The sequence below is a fragment of the Rhea pennata genome, chromosome Z (genome assembly GCF_028389875.1).
Source record: "Rhea pennata isolate bPtePen1 chromosome Z, bPtePen1.pri, whole genome shotgun sequence".
NCBI classification, from domain to species: domain Eukaryota; kingdom Metazoa; phylum Chordata; class Aves; order Rheiformes; family Rheidae; genus Rhea; species Rhea pennata.
The window spans coordinates 69096971-69113009 of record NC_084702.1 but is presented as its reverse complement, the minus strand read 5'-3'; the positions used below and the strand labels follow the sequence as shown (position 1 = coordinate 69113009).

General features: G+C 39.9%; 1 protein-coding gene across 1 annotated transcript; it reads right to left on the bottom strand.

Annotated features, from left to right (window-relative positions):
• Positions 1-302: 302 nt before the first annotated feature.
• Positions 303-13642, bottom strand: AGXT2 (alanine--glyoxylate aminotransferase 2). The gene is made up of 14 exons (XM_062599896.1): positions 13593-13642; positions 12400-12485; positions 11864-12048; positions 11435-11558; positions 10244-10338; positions 8982-9075; positions 8180-8273; positions 6867-6967; positions 5707-5799; positions 4860-4992; positions 4088-4176; positions 3533-3682; positions 3071-3169; positions 303-1576 (listed from the first exon to the last, which is right to left on the bottom strand). Exons 2-14 carry the CDS (start codon positions 12433-12435, stop codon positions 1466-1468), a joined length of 1404 nt encoding a protein of 467 aa, XP_062455880.1. The 5' UTR covers positions 12436-12485; positions 13593-13642; the 3' UTR covers positions 303-1465.
• Between the last annotated feature and the right edge of the window lie 2397 nt (positions 13643-16039).

Genomic DNA, 16039 nt, shown 5'->3' with positions numbered 1-16039 from the left:
GGAAGTGGGTTTAAAAAAACTAGCTGATTTTGGAATTACAAAATGATTTCACAAAACAATCATCAATGCAATTATAGAAAGCAGCACTTGACTATGACAGGGGATGTAGTACTTGGTTAAGAAGTCCTGAGAGTAAAACTTGCTAGAAGCAACAATCTCTATTTTAATGAAGTTTCTCTTAAGTTTCAGCTCATTAAACAAAATAGCAAAAACTCCCATGCAAAGTTAGCGTGGTAACTTTATTGCATTAAGGAATGATTCAAACTTCAAAATTGTAATCAAAGTAAAATGACAAATGTGCAGTTAACACTTTCAATCTTTTTCTTGATGCTTAAAGGAAGTAATGAACTATTTTTTTTAAAAAAAACCAAATGATTATGCAAGAAAAACAGTGCATTTTTTTCCCCCATCAGCTGTGCTTTATGCCTTTGTTAAATGGCTCTACTAGCTAATACCAAATGCAGCTACTTAGTTGGGCAGGAGGAACAGAAAAGCACTTTTTGGAGAGGATATTGATATGGTTAGAGCCCCATGTTAAAAGTAAATACAGCAGTTAGTTTAGAAAAGTTTCTATTTGTGTGCATGCAGACTTTTCTCGCTCTAATTACAGTGTATCTTTGCAGTAAGGATGAACAATTTTAACTTTGTTTGAAATCTGCAGTTATGTTCTGCTCAAGATGGCTTATATGCCACAAATGATTACTCATATAAATGAAGTCTCACAACATGGGGCAAAGGGACATGCCCCATGTCATTACCTCTCAACTTTGATTAGTTTTTTAGGTTTTTTTATTATTATTATTTAAGGAAGCAAAAAACCCCCATATTTTTATAATTTGTCTGTTTTACAAATGTTTGTACTTTAGTCTAGACAACTGGAAATGCTATGCTTGCTGTTGAGGTCTGTTAAAGCTATTAACTATGTGTTGCTGAAGTCCAAATAAATTTTGTTACCTAAGGATACTTTTACTTTATCCGTTACTCTGCTTTCTAAAAATTAATACTGCATATAAACTTAAGAGTTAAATTAAACATAGAGCTGTGTCAGCTCTTAAGTTCTAGTGAAGACAGAATCCTATCCTTTATTGTGGTAAAAGGCATGACTATCTCAGCCAATTTTGACATAAGTTTTATAGATGCAAAATGAATAGATAATGTCTTCCACTTACTCTGGCACAAGGTTAATACAATCTGGGGTCTTTTTTATACCAACACTAGAAAAGGTATGTAACTAATATAAAACACTACTGCAGAACTGAATCATATCTTTACCAAACAGATGATTATTATTTCAAGGCTGATGTGTAAGAATGGTCTTACTGTGCTGAACAAGTATTTCATCTCCAGCCTACAATTCTTCTTGTCCATTGCAGTTTAATTACAGGATTAGTGCAGAGGTTGGATAGCAGATATGCAAGTATCAGGGGTTCAGTGAACATCTCACGTGCAAGGAACCAAATCCAGTCTATTTTTCAGCAGCTCTTTCCGTGTGTCTCTCTAATGCAGTACGAAATACTTCCACAGCAAAGTCTGCATCCCTTTTAGTAATGCACATGGGAGGTTTAATTCTAAATGTCTGAGGAGAGAGAAGGGTCGGGAGGGGGGGATACTTAGAAGTATATGGAAAGAATACAGGTTCCAGCAGCCCATTTACATCAGCACTCACCTGCCCAAAAAATCTAACCAAAAGCGGGACAAGTAATAAATAGGAGAACTGCAGAGCTAGGACCAAGGCCTCTGATTAATGCAATCTGAAATAGGACAATTTTGGACTTCACTACATCAAATCCCCTACTCTATTTTTGTGACAGAGTAACTGCCTCCGTAAGAGGCCTGACAAGAGTAGATGATGTGTAGAGCTAACACAGATAGAGCTAATATAAAACCTTAGAAGGACTGGTACCAAGAAAGAGCTGAGAAAGAGCAAGGCTGTCAGAAACGAAACTTTGCCTGTAAGGAATTTCTACTGAGAGCGGTAACCTCTTGCATTGTCCTAATTTGCTGTCAGCTGATTTGCTATTGTTTTACAGCCTTTAATTCTTCTTAGAGAATGTATTATGAAATAATCACTAAACACTGACTTTCAATGAAGCTAACACAGCTTGAATGCCTGTTGATCAGGAATGAAATACACGCAGTTTAACATGGCAAAAGCTTAAATTCTTACATACACACATTTGGTCCATAGCTTCCAAAAGTATTTAATGTCTTTAAGAGTATTAAAAGTTTACTGTAAGTTTTCGTATCGTCGTATCTCAGGACTTCACGCAACAAGTACGGAATGGCCTTTCCCACCCACAGCCCCAACTAAAGCTAACAGACCCAGACTGATGGCATTCTTAGGAGACAGAATCAGATTTTACTACATTCTAAGCTGCGGTCTGTAACCTGTGTTTTGGTCCATTGCCTGTGGGAGAACTGATGAAGCGACAGATGCATACCGGCCCCTCTCTTTTAGCCATCCCACATCTACCTCATACACAAGCTCCTTCCTCTAAGTCAGAGGTCTTAATTGACCTGATCATCCTTAATGTAGTTCTGTTATTAACTGAAGTGTTACAAGAAGCTCCTGACACATTGTCTGGCTATGGTGTGGTTTATCTTAGAATGAATTATCCACGGCAATTTCTTCACACTGTAGTGCTGCATTAGTGAATTTAGTAATAAAGAGCTCTTTCTCTATTACTGTCTAGGCAGAAAGATACCAGCTGTCCTGAATGAAAGAACTGACAAGAATAAACTTGTTTCTTTTGCCATCAAGTCAGCTAAAGTAGCAAAAATACTACCTGTAAAGTAGCAAAGAGCCAACAAACCTGAGTATTGCTGGTTTCCTCTGACACACGATACATTATAGTGCAATGCTTTTCCTGGGTGAGTTATCCCTCTAAAAGTAGATTGCGAGCTTCGAACAAGCAATGTATTTGTGAGAAAAGACAAACAACTTCCACCCGATTTGTAAAATAAGAAAATTAAGCAGAGTTAGCTCTTCAGACTATACACATTTTCTAGTTTACTTATTAAACTAAAGTTAATCTAAAGTGAAGTAAGATGCAAACTAGAAGTTCAGTACCTGACGATGGAGTCCTCCTCTGCCAATCAGTACCCCCATGTCTTTACAGTCTTCCCAGATCTGACTGATCTCTTCTTCTGGAAGGGGGTGACAACTGCCCTGTGAAAAGTGAACATTAAACTTCACTTAGATATTCTAAACTAATTTTTGAAAAAGGTGTTTATTCTACTACCTCCAGTAGATTCCAACACCCTCTCTGGCTATGCACACTAGCTGCACAATTTATCTGCTTTTTAGACTGAGCTTACAGACTTTAAATACACAAGTCACTGCTTACCCAAAGCTTGTGAAATATTTAAGCTAACTGAATGTTCTAGCTAATTTTTAGCCAAAATACTGTCACTGTTGCTCCATCTTCATATGAAAAAAAAAAGTCCTACTTACACAACAATCATTCTGTTTCAGTTGAAATAAAATTTTCAGTGACAATATAAATTGAAAGGAATAAAGTAAATCACCAACCTTATTTGTCACCATTTCTATCCCAATCATAAGTCCCTTGCCACGGACATCTCCAACAATTTCGAACTTATCCCGTAACTTAGCGAGTTCTAGTAGCATGTATGTTCCCACATCCTCACTGTTTTTCTGTAGACCATCTTCTTCAATAGCCTGGTGAAAATAATGTAAAATGACAACATTGCAGGAAAAGCTTCAGATGTAACTGGTACATCATGTTCAGACCCTAATTCTTATTTTGTTTCCCTACGCACATTGGCTATGTAAAAAATAATACTTATATAAATGTTCATACATCTTCTACAGTTATTTACAAAATTGCCAATATCTAACTTTATAATAACAACAAATGTGAACATTTAGCTCAGTTGGTTAGAGCATGGTGCTAATAATGCCAAGGTCGCGGGTTCGATCCCCATATGGGCCACTCATTTGAGGGCTGGACTAGATGATCTCCAGAAGTCCATTCCAACCTTACCAATTCTATGATTCTATGATTTTTCATCTTTTGTTCTTAGAAAAAGCTTGGAATATATACATTCATAACATTCTCCCTACATCAAGAACAGCAGCTCCAACTACACAGGCCACAGGGTTTCCTCCAAATGTATTAAAGTGAAGGTTCTGAGCCAAGGAACTTGCAATCTCTAAAAGAAAAAGAAAAACATTTTGATTTCTTCTCTTACAGTTGCCTTATGTTTTATAATAGTACTTATCTGCTTTAACTTAACTTCTAAAATAATGCTGTTTAACCCTGATTCTACTAGAGATAAAGAGATCGGAAGATTTTAATTTTTCTGCAAAAAGCCTGAGTATATTATAGCTATATTCCAAAGATTATAAGGTCTAGCAGTTCCTAAAGGTAGAATTTTGTTAGAAGTGTAACATTTTTTTAGATAGAGTCAGTTGTCCTTCAAACTAACATCTACAAGTTTTCTTCCATACTACATTCAGTAAATTATTCATATGAATCAAGCAGTTGGCTTTATTTATGCAGCTTTATACACACACAGTGTGTTCTTGAGAAAAACTGTGAATTCATCTAGAATTTCCAGGGTCTGCTACCAGGTCTACCAAAGTCTCACAAGATCATCTCTGCTTCAGTTACACAACTAACCCAATTTAAATAAAACCTTACACTGCAGTAACACAGCAATTGATAAATCAAGCACCATGGGAATCTGATTCATTAATCTCAAAAGATAATCTGAGACAAAGAATATTAGTAAAGCTCAGCTATTAGAACAAATGCTTCTACAGTAATCAATTACAGCATAGTGTACTTTGTATCCGCTTTATTTTAAACCTTAGCAGAACAGAATGCTTATACCTTTTGTTGTTACAACAGCTCCCATTGGAAAACCATTACCAATTCCTTTTGCCATAGTAACAATGTCAGGGACTACATCATGTGTTTGAAACCCCCAGAAATGGCTGCCTGTCCGTCCAAATCCTGTCTGCACCTTTCAAGAGAAACATCCAGAAATGTCCCCATTACCTTCTCACATTTTAAAACATGGTTTCTTTTTCTCATCTTTCTGATGTTACTGATTTGCATAAACTGCAGCTATAATATCTAGAGTTAAATACAGAGTTATCTGTTATAGCAGGATCTTTATTCAAATGGCTTTACACAATAATTTGTAATTCGGTTTTCCTTTGTTGGTGGTGTTTTTCTCCTTCCGTATGAAAGAGCTAACATCTCACCATGTCTTAGGCATAGTGGAAAGGAGCAGGGTGAAAGGGGGCTCTACTGAGCCAACCCCTTCACATGAAGCAGTGAAAATAGTTCTTCATCCAGATTTAGCACAAAACAGTGATTACAAGCAGGGTAAGAGTCATGAGAAAAAGTGCTACTGTGACAATACTCACCTCACAGCTGGTATTTATAAGTTGCATATTTGTGTAAGTTTACTACTCCCCAAAGTTAAGAAAAGGCAGCTACTAACCTTATCTGTGTCTAAAGTCAGAATACTACAGAGCAGAAGAGAGGCAGGCACCAAGGCTAACTATGCTTGGAAAGATGCACTGTGTTAACTTTAGGCAATGAAACAGAAAGAAACTAATTGTATAGTGTTTCATTTACATTATTTCCAGTCTTGAATTCTTTTAGAAAGACTTCCAAAGGTACCTCAAACTCTAGAGCTCTAATAAAACAAACAAACAAACAATCTCACTTCATCTGAAATACAAAGGCCTCCTCTTTCCCGTACTAGCTGATAAGCTTCCTTTAAGAAACCTTTTGGGTACTGAACAGTTCCGTTAACACCCTGCCAAAACAAAAAGACAATGTGTTCACAAACAGGTAAAGAAACAGAAGATTTACCGCGTGACTATCCTACAGTAGAAAAATACCAACAGCCCTCAGCTACTAGCAAGACTTGTGTTGTCTCACAAGTTTCTGGCTTCGCAGTGAAGTTGCTTCAAAAAGTTCCTGATCACGGACACTCACTCCCATCCCACAGGGCAGTATGTTGTTCCGCTAGTTGTGTTGGTACAATCGTTTGTGAGACCACACTGTAAACTGGATCACTGTAAGACAGACTGGATTAAAGATAAACTGCCAAAACAAGACCTTGAAAACCTTCGTATTGAGAAACCTAGAAACTATTTGATGATTAAGTTAACTAAAGAACTCAGGTCCATTCTTTGGTAATTTTCTAGAACACTATTTCGGTCCACTTTGTGACTTCTCTTTCAAATCAGAAATTCTACTCCATACCTGGATTGCAGTGAAGTACATAGATTTAGGAGAAAACAAAAATTACAGAACAGCTCCGCTTTTCTCTGAGGTCATGGTTCTCAGATTTGTTTTGCACTTACAGGATATATTCTCCATACTTTCCTGCTATTTTAGAACTAAATAAAAATCAGTTCTGAAACTGGGGTGAAGCACTAAGAGGAATGAATCCTGAGGCCATGACCTGCTGGTGAGCTGCTACGAACACAGCAGAGAACGTGGCTGGGAAGAAGTGGAAGGGGACTGAAATAAAGCTTACAGAAATATAAATAGAAAAGCATTATTAAACTAGAAAGTAATTATTAGAATCTAAATAATAATATAGACATTATTTTGGTTTCATGTGTCATCCGTACTATTTAAATGCAAAAAATAAAGTACATTTAAACATTATTCTGCTTAATGTAATTTAATGAACAAAAGTCCTGCTCTGTTGTGATCAATGGCAAAAGTCCAAATCCTAATAGAGTGTACCCATTCTTTCAAACATTTAATGTGTTTAAAACCTAAAATCAGTAAAAGTACACAATTAGGATGTAGTTAAAAACATATTATTTGATTTGTGCTATCAAAATTGAGAAGTGGTAAACCACCTACTTGAATCGGTTCAGCAATAAATCCAGCTATTGTTTTTGGCACACAGGTATTCAGAGTATCTTTGAACTGCTCAATGTACTGGTCTTTTGCATGACACCCCCCTGTTTATATGGAAAACAATTCAAAGAGTTTATTTAAAATGACACAAAAATAGTTTCAAAACATGAAATTGCACATCTAATCTATAGTCTTCCTAATGGAAGTAAAGGGAGAACTCTCAGACTGATAGCTTTCAGGAAACATCTTTTACAATAAATAATTTTTGTGTTTTTAATATTCCAGATCAACAGGAGAAAAGAGATATACAACAACGCAAGCATTATCTGACCATATGGTACATATCACCTTTCAAATACACAAAAAAGACATTAAAAGAGAGAGTCCCTTACTTTCTCTTAAGCCATTTTACACTCTAAGGAACGCCAGTTCCAAAACAGCAAGGCAAAGCTGCCAGACAGTAACAGGTTACTTATCACACAGGTTAATAAATTATAGATTACAGAAAGTTTGTGAATTATCTACATCAGAAGAAAGAGTAAGTGAATAGTTTCTCATGGGTTATAAGTATCAGAATAAGATACAACAAATTGTTAGGTTAGAATGAGTATGAAGAGTCTGAAGAATGCAGCTGCACATCAGTCTATACTGTAACAAAGACAACAGCAATTAGTATAGCTCATCCTCCCACTCATGGGAAAGGGCGCAAAACCTAAGAAAACATTTTGTTATGTATGTGAAATAAAACATTAGACTGCTTACTAAAACAGTGAAAAAATTATCTTAATTGCTGTTTATAGGAGAGCAGTAGAGGAGCTTTAACACTGCGCTGCATATGGAATGCTCTGCGCATATATGACTTCTGCTGTTGCTGGAGTCAGATTGTCCTTACTACTAATTTTATTCCAAAATAAACTCTGAAGAGCTATCAAAACTTCAGAAGCAGTAGAACATTTCTCTTCTTCCAGATGTGTTAAAATTTGAGTTCCAGATTTGTGAATATCAGAACTCATCCTGACACTCACTGGAGACCAAGACTGGGATTTCAGAAGAAATCTGAGAATGAAGTGTTCTCCTGCCCAAATATTTTTCAGTGGGATGTGCATACCTCAGATTCTCTGCAATATTTTCTTCAGTTGCCTGCAAACGCAAACTTATAGGTCCTATTGATGAATATTTACTTTTGCTGAGAAGTGAAGTAAATATGCCCCATGTAGGCATTTTGATTTCCTCACCCCCATACTATCTTCTAATCTCAAAACCAAACACTTTTTGCAATTTTAGAACACCCTTCCAAACCTTTGCCATTGACCAACCTTCAGAACAGCTGCATTTTCGAATAGTTTGCACTGGAGAATCTCTACAATGGCTGCCTCCCCACGGACCTCGAAAAACATCTGGCAACATTGTCTGTCAAGCATAAGAGAAATACTACAGATTTGACAACATTGTCTTTCTAAGAGATGTGTTGATCATACCGAGGAATGACTCTAATGAAGAAAGCTAAAATACTCTACTGGAGTCAAAGGGCAGATTTAGTTCAAATGAACTGTCCGAAAAACATTTGTGAAATAATAACAGGCTTCTCCAAAGATAAGAACCCTGATGGAAGGCAGAAGACAGAAGGTTTTTTTTGCGGGGGAGAGGGTGGGAGAGGACAGGGATCTTTATTCAAATGGCTTTACACAATAATTTATAATTTGGTTTTTCTTTGTTTTTTTGCTGACAGGAAGGACATAGTTTTTTTTCCTTTAATTCTGAGGAAGATCTACTGCAGACCAGCAGAAAATAGCTTTGCATATATTTGCCAAAGCAAACTTCAGAGAAGAAGCTCTGAGCCATATAAAGGCTTCCAAGTAAGCAACAAGCAAGAGTAAAGTGCTGTAGATCATGACCGCTCATATTATGCTTTTCCTAACTCTAAATTAGCATCAGCAACTGCACAAGGAGAGGGAAAGGGAACTCCAGCTCGTTTTGTTTTCCTAGCAGAAACAGCTACATTGCAGTTCAGTTAATAAAGCACTTACTAACTATTCACTTACTAACGGCTGAAATATTCAAATAAACTGATAGTTACTCAGATTATATATATATACATATATATATATAAAATCTCACTGTTGAGCAGCCAAAACCATTGGCAACGCCATGCTTATAAGGACCAACAGATGTCACTCCCAGTGCATAAGGGCTGCCTCCGTGGTATCCTCCTCTGTGCAAACAGACAAAGTACAAGAACAGCATGAATTTCTAAGAGGAGTTGTATTAGCGGTATTAGTTCCAAGAGAGCATGCTTCCAAGCTACAAACCATTGGAAAAAAAAAAGTGTATACCAATGACTTCAGAACAAGAAGATTCCTGCTGCCAGTTTTTGCTCTGATTTTGGAAGATTCCCGACTACCCACCTGTGACATGTTTCCTGCAATGGCAAGCGTTAAAATTGCGAGCTGACGTTCACAAAGGGAAGAGAAACCCTGTAATCAACAGTAATTCAGACCGGTTTTGTGCAAGCCTCTCAAAGCTCTGCTCCAGCATCTGAGCCCTACAGAATAAACATCTCTGCTCCTTGCATCTTGGGAACTTCTACTCTCTTGAACAGATGTTGCCAATCCTTAAACTACATGGTGGTTTGCTGCTAGGTTTATACACAAATCAGCAGTTCATTAACAGGAATATACAAGTTAGGTGGATTCACAACTTTTTGCTGAACAGAATGGCAGAAGAAACGCCATTTTCCCTAAAAGCTAACAATTTATAACAGGGTTTTTTACTCTAATATCTGAGACCTTGGATGCACAGTAGAGAAGAATTGTTTATACGGGTGTTTACATAGTCCTCACCCTTGCACCACTTCTGTAATTAAGATCGAATAGCGTTCTGCACAGCTGTGCAGTGAACCACATCAGGGATCTGGCAGAAGAACAAGCCAACAAAACAAACAAGGACAAAAAAGTCCCCAGTCCTTCCAGTAGGTCAGTTTTCAGCCAGATCAGTTCCCTGCTCTGGGTCACTGCCCAACTGTTCCAGCTGCACCCTTTTATCTCCACAAAGGGGAGCACTAGGGTGGGATGAACAGGGACAGGCAGCAACTGCTGAAGTCTGCCCTGCCACTGAACGAAGGTCCACAGAAGTAACACCTGAAACACAAAGACTAGATCCCATTTTAAACAATGAAAGCAGAAATCGAAAGTTGTCTTTTAACTAGTCGTAGCTGTCCTAGCTCACTATATCAAATTTTCAACTCTCAATACTGATGTCTTACTCTTCTTTGTCTGATAAACTAATTTGAAAGCATCCTCAGCAGATTTGGAGTTCCACATTATTTTATGTCTTATGCATACAGAGAGTGAAACACAATGAGTTTCAGAGACCACCATTACCTGAAACAGATGATGTCAAAGTTACGAGTGTACAGCCTTGCCAGGAACATTGCCAGATCATTGGCTTCTGAACCGCTGTTGGTCAGATAAACCACCTGCAGAAAAATACTTTTGATGAGTTCAGCCAACAGCTCCCACTTGCTTATTTGGGATCAGACCACGTCACCTTACCAACATGATGAACAATAACCTGTCACTGCCACAAAGGTACTTCCCTGAAGTAAAGCTAACGTACATCACAGATGTACAGACAAGATCAGCATCAAAATGATGTTCATGGGCAGTACAGAAAAAGCTTCATGAGCTAGACTCTTAGATTCCCCTATCTAAGATGAAACAGTGATTTAAAGAAAAATGAAAATGTTTGGGTCAAACTGAGTATGACCGACTGAACAGAAACTACCTTTTCACAGTTAAAAACTGGTTGTAAAATATCTCTGTAGGTTAGTTACAAAGAGTGCAGCACACAGACACATCACTGTAGAAGAGTCAAACAGTGTTTATTTATGGGGATCCAAAGAGATTTACGGAGATAACCCAAATATCTGAGATTTGAAACCACCTCAGTTCTAATAACTTTCAATGCTTTTAAACTTCCTTTTCAGAAGTGATTGAGATTTTCTACTACTTAAACTATGCAGATACTTTTAAGTTCTTGTTTTACTCTCCTTCCATTTTGAAGCCTGTGAAAGCTTCTTAGTCTTCTGTTAACTCCACTTCATTCTATAACCCATTTCTTTTACCTGAAAACAAATACAAACATTTTTCTTACCCCATTTCTGGGCATATGAAACATACTTGTTACATAGGTTATTTATTTAAGTGTCAGTGAAGTTTACTACACAAAGCACTGACAAATACTTTTCCCTGTTATTTTACTCAACGTCAAGGAAATGCACGGCTATATGTAATAGTAGTTAACATCATTGCATTTTCCTTCGCTAATTTTTGAGTTGGCGGTGTCCTGTCACAGTGACGACTGAAGAGAAGGCAGAGATCTAAACAGAAGCTTGGGATTTTATCCTCATGTACCTCTAGGTCCAAAGAAAAGGCCATGAGGGTCACAGTGTTTTCTCTTTATTTGACAGCCGGTGGTCCCCATGGATGTTTTTTCTCCCCAGTTAGTGTAGCTCAACCTAAGTATTTTCATCTAATAAACATCCCACCACCACCATGTTAGAGGTAAAGTACCTTAAGCGGATCTGGGAGAAGTGAAGTTAGCTTCTCAGCATATTCCTGGATTGATGGGTGCATGTAGATATTAGTAGTATGCCAAAGGCGAGTAAGTTGTTTCTGGGTAGCCACAGTTACCTTCCTGCACGTACCACAAGACAGTGATTTAATTTAACACACATGGGTATGCAATGCACACAAACATCTCTCTGTTACTAATTCTCAAAATTCAGACATTGCTCCATTTGCCAGATGAGCAAACAAATAGACAGAAGGAATGAATTCTTCAAAATGTAGTGGGAACTGTCAGGAATATGAGTTATACACAAAAACTAAGTGAGCTAAATTCTGTTTTTGGGTTCACACAGCCACAAATTAACAGAATAAAACCAAAGGAAGCATCTGATTCTGTATTTGATAGTGTAAATCAAACAACAGCATACTTACGGGTGGCAATGACCAACACTGACAGTAACAATTCCAGCAAAGAGATCAAGGTATCTTTGTCCTTTATAATCAAACAACCACTGCATATATCCTTGATGCAGCAACAATGGCTTCTTGTAATATGTTACCAGGGAAGGGGAGACATTTCGCTCACGGATCTTCAGCATACGGTCATACCCATAGGACTAAGTGGAATAAAGAAATTAGCATGCATTTATGCTTTCTAAAGATTCGGACTAAAAATTCATGGCTCACACAGCTGTCTGCAGTGGTTGTTCAGAGAATGACTTTAACAAATTCTGGTACACAGAGGGCTCTACAAGTGTCTGAAATTCAGCTTTTTATCCTTATTTATCTTTATATTACATAGGCACATCTATAGGTTATAGCATAGTGGCAACATTATTGTTTTTCCCCAAAAAAGCAAATTGCTTGAGTCATAACAGATGCACAGACTATTTATAGCAAATGAGCCCATCACTGAGATCTCTCAGTGGAGTCTTCACTTAAAATTCAGCATAGTATGTATGACTTACTTGGTATTTTTCAGGTACAAAGTCACAAGGAGGCATTTTTGCTTGTAGGGAGACAGAGCTTTTGCATTTCTGCAGCCCAAAGGCAACTACAAAGTAGTAAGATAATTATCAGACAGGTATCAAAGCGCACAGCTGAAACAGTTTCTCAGTAAGCTTGATCACACAATACAGAAGCAACAGTCAAGGCAAACGTTTTTTGTCTGAGAGACTGCATTTGGGAAATAATATACCTGAGTATTGTATTTTTGTAAAGGTAAAAATACTCTGATAAAAATAGTGCGAGTTTCACTTTTATCCTCTAAAACTTAGTTTTCAAACTGCCTCAGGGGCTTTTATTTTGCTGCAAATGGAGTGAGAAAAATCAGCTGCTGACATCCGCCCTTCTCAAGGAGCAGCAAGCGCAGAGACCCCAGAGAGCGCGGCGGGACGGGAGCGACCACGCGCCCCGCTGGCTGGCGGCGCCCACGACCAGGGGTGACTCCGGCCCAGGGTCTGGCAGCAGCTGTGCAGCGCTGGGGATGAGGCTACAGGTCAAGGTCCGCGCAGGAGCCGGGCCGGGCCCGGAGGCCCGGCTGTGCCAGCGCCGCGGCTGAGGCAGGCGCCAAGGGCCCGGGGCCCCCTTTGTGCCCCATCGGGGTGCGCTCGGCGCGGCCCAGCCCGGTCTGCACCTCCCCTGCTCCAAATCCTGACAACCCCAAGCCTTCCCAACCTCCATTTAACCGCCAACGTAACTAAGCAGACACCAGAAAACGGTATCATGTCAATCTGCATCCCTAACGCTATCAGTTGATAACTGTATGCTGGTTTTTAAGAAGACTTTTTTTTTTTCCTGTTTAATGATCTATGATTTTAAAGGTTATCTAAAATTTAAATCTAAGATTTTTACATTAGCATGGAAAAGGAAGAAGAATGAATTTTCCTGAAACAAATCAGGCACAACGTTACTTCCTTTATGATCACTTCAAGCACTACGAAATTAATCAAAAATAAAAGTCTAGACTCAAAAAAAAAAAAAAAAAGTTAAAAACCCAACCGCACAGAGGCTACAGAAGCGCCGTCGTGGGAGCTCTTCCACAGGGACCTAGGGCTGCGCTGAAGCAGCACCGCGGCCCGGGGCTCCCCCCGCCGCGGAGAGCGCCGCGCCGCGCCGCCCCGGCCCCGGCCCCGGCCCCGGCCCCTGCCTCGCTCCTTACCGCCGCCGCCGAGGTGCCGGCCGCAGCCCCGCCGCAGCTGCCCGAGCGCCCCCGCCATGTCCGCCGGCAACGCGGGGGGAGGAGGGAGGCGCCTGCCGCCCCCTCGCGCCGCCGCCAACGGCGCCAACGGCCGCTGCGGCCCCGTCGGGCGCGCCGGAATGGCGCCGCCCCAGCGCCGGCCGCGGTCGGTGCGAGGAGAGGCTGCGAGGGCTGGGCCTGGCCGGCTGGGGCAGGGAGGACGGGGAGGGACCTCGCCCGGGTCTGCAGATACCTTAATGGAGGGTGTCAGGGGGCCGGGGCCGGACTCTCCTCAGTGGCGCCAGAGACAGGACGAGAGGCAACGGGCACAAACCGAACCACAGGCAGCTCTGCCTGAACGTGAGGGAGAACTTTCCCGTGAGGGTGACAGAGCCCTGGCACAGGTGGCCCAGAGAGATTGCGGAGTCTCCTTCTCTGGAGTTGCTCAAAACCCGCCTGGACGCAACCCTGCCTGACATGCTCCAGGTGACCCTGCTGAGCAGGGGGGTTGGACTGGATGATCTCCAGAGGTCCCTTCCAACCTCAACCAGTCTGTGAGTCCGTAAATTCCCACTGTGTTTCCACCAGCCACAGGCAGCACCAGCTGTAGCCTATTTTCTAGCAAAAGCAGGAAACTCTTCATTGCCTCCCCCTGTTAATTTCCCAGTTCCTTAAAATACTAAATTAAGAATGGTTTTGTGATGGTGTCCCTTAGAATGAAAATCAGCGTAATGAGACAAAATTGCCAGTGAAAATCATTATGCAGTTATTTTGTTGTCTCAGCTATTCTTAAGGTAGAAGACTGCCTGCTTCACCTACCCTGGGAGCAGCCTCAGTACGCAGGGAGCGCTCCTGCCCTTGCCACACCGAGTCGGATGTTTGTCCTTTCTGACCATCAGCGTAGCACGTGTACACCTCAGAATTGCCAGGTTCTCGAGCTTTTTCTGTCAAGCCTAACTTTCAATAACAGGCAATGCCTGAAATTCAGTGATCATTTTCTTCAAAACAAAGAGCCATAAAGAAGCATGAATATATACAAAAAAAGATGTGACCCTGTGAATGAGCTGTCTGCAGTAACTGTGCTTTCCATGAAACCTGAGGACTGCTTGTAGGTAACAGCATTGCTCACACTTCCCTGCAGCTTAGCCCCCCCTCCCCAAATGTTTGGATCGTGTGAATATATTGCCTATTTGTGCCCTACAGACTGCATCCTAGGAATGAAAAGAAATGTGAGCATAAACCAAACTTTCTAACCTGCTCCTCCAAGAAGGCGGGGGGCAAAGCTCTTTCTGTCATACCAGCTTTGTATGCCCGGAGGGCCTCACGCTGTGCTCTGAGTACATCGGCACACCGGGAGCCTCCCGCACATCAGATCAATTGCTTTGTGCGTATGAGGAGGGTTAAATGCACCTGGCACTGGGCCTTCCATGTGCAGAATAGCTGGAGCCCATCCTATGAACTGTGGTGGATACCTGGCTTTTCTTCCTGTTTGTTACACATTATATGTGGGAACTGATATGTTTGATGATCTCCAGAGGCCCCTTCAACCTTACCAATTCTATGATTCTATGATTCCAGGATGAAAGCTAGAGGATTATCTGAAATTTATTCAAGAACAATTTTATTAAATTGAAATGCAAACACCATTGCAAAGAGTTTTTACAATGACAAAAGACTGAAAAGTCCATCAAAAAGTTACAGACTTTAGTGACAATATCGACCTTACAAGTGAAATTACTAACAGGTTTTTTTTAAGCCAGCATTTTCAATATCAAGAACTTAAAAAATACATACACTTTAAAGCATTGTCCTTCAAATACACTTAGAAACAATGAAGAATTCCTGAGCAGCTATTTTTATACCAGTATTCTCCAACCAATATACATACTGTATACTAAATGATCTACCTTCTATAATTTTTTAAATTTTAGAAATTTACAAAACATTTGGATTTGATTTATAGAATAATTGTGCTTCTATCATTCTTTTGCTACAGTAATGACACTACAATAACTTGGATGTTCCGGATCGCATACAAGTTCTGAAATTATAGTGGAAAAAATGTCTAGCTTTTATTGCAAAACTAGGAATGTGGAGGTTTACACAAATGGAAAGAATTTTGCCTTAAATATGGAACCATCTCTCTGTCTTGAAAAGTACGTTGTTTATCGTGCATGTTATTCAGAACATGCAATGTATTTCATAAATGCTTCTTAAAGATACTTGCTGACATTATGCATAAAGTAGGACTCAGGCAAGGAAGTTCCAGAGTCTTTCCCCTGCACTTACCAGCATGCCAGAAACCTGAACAAATACATATTGTTAAGTACTGCTGACAGTTTTTGGGAGGCAGTACTTATTCAGACCAGCAACCCTAGTATTGCTATTATTTCACACATTGACTCAAAAAAAAAAAAAAAAAAAAAAAA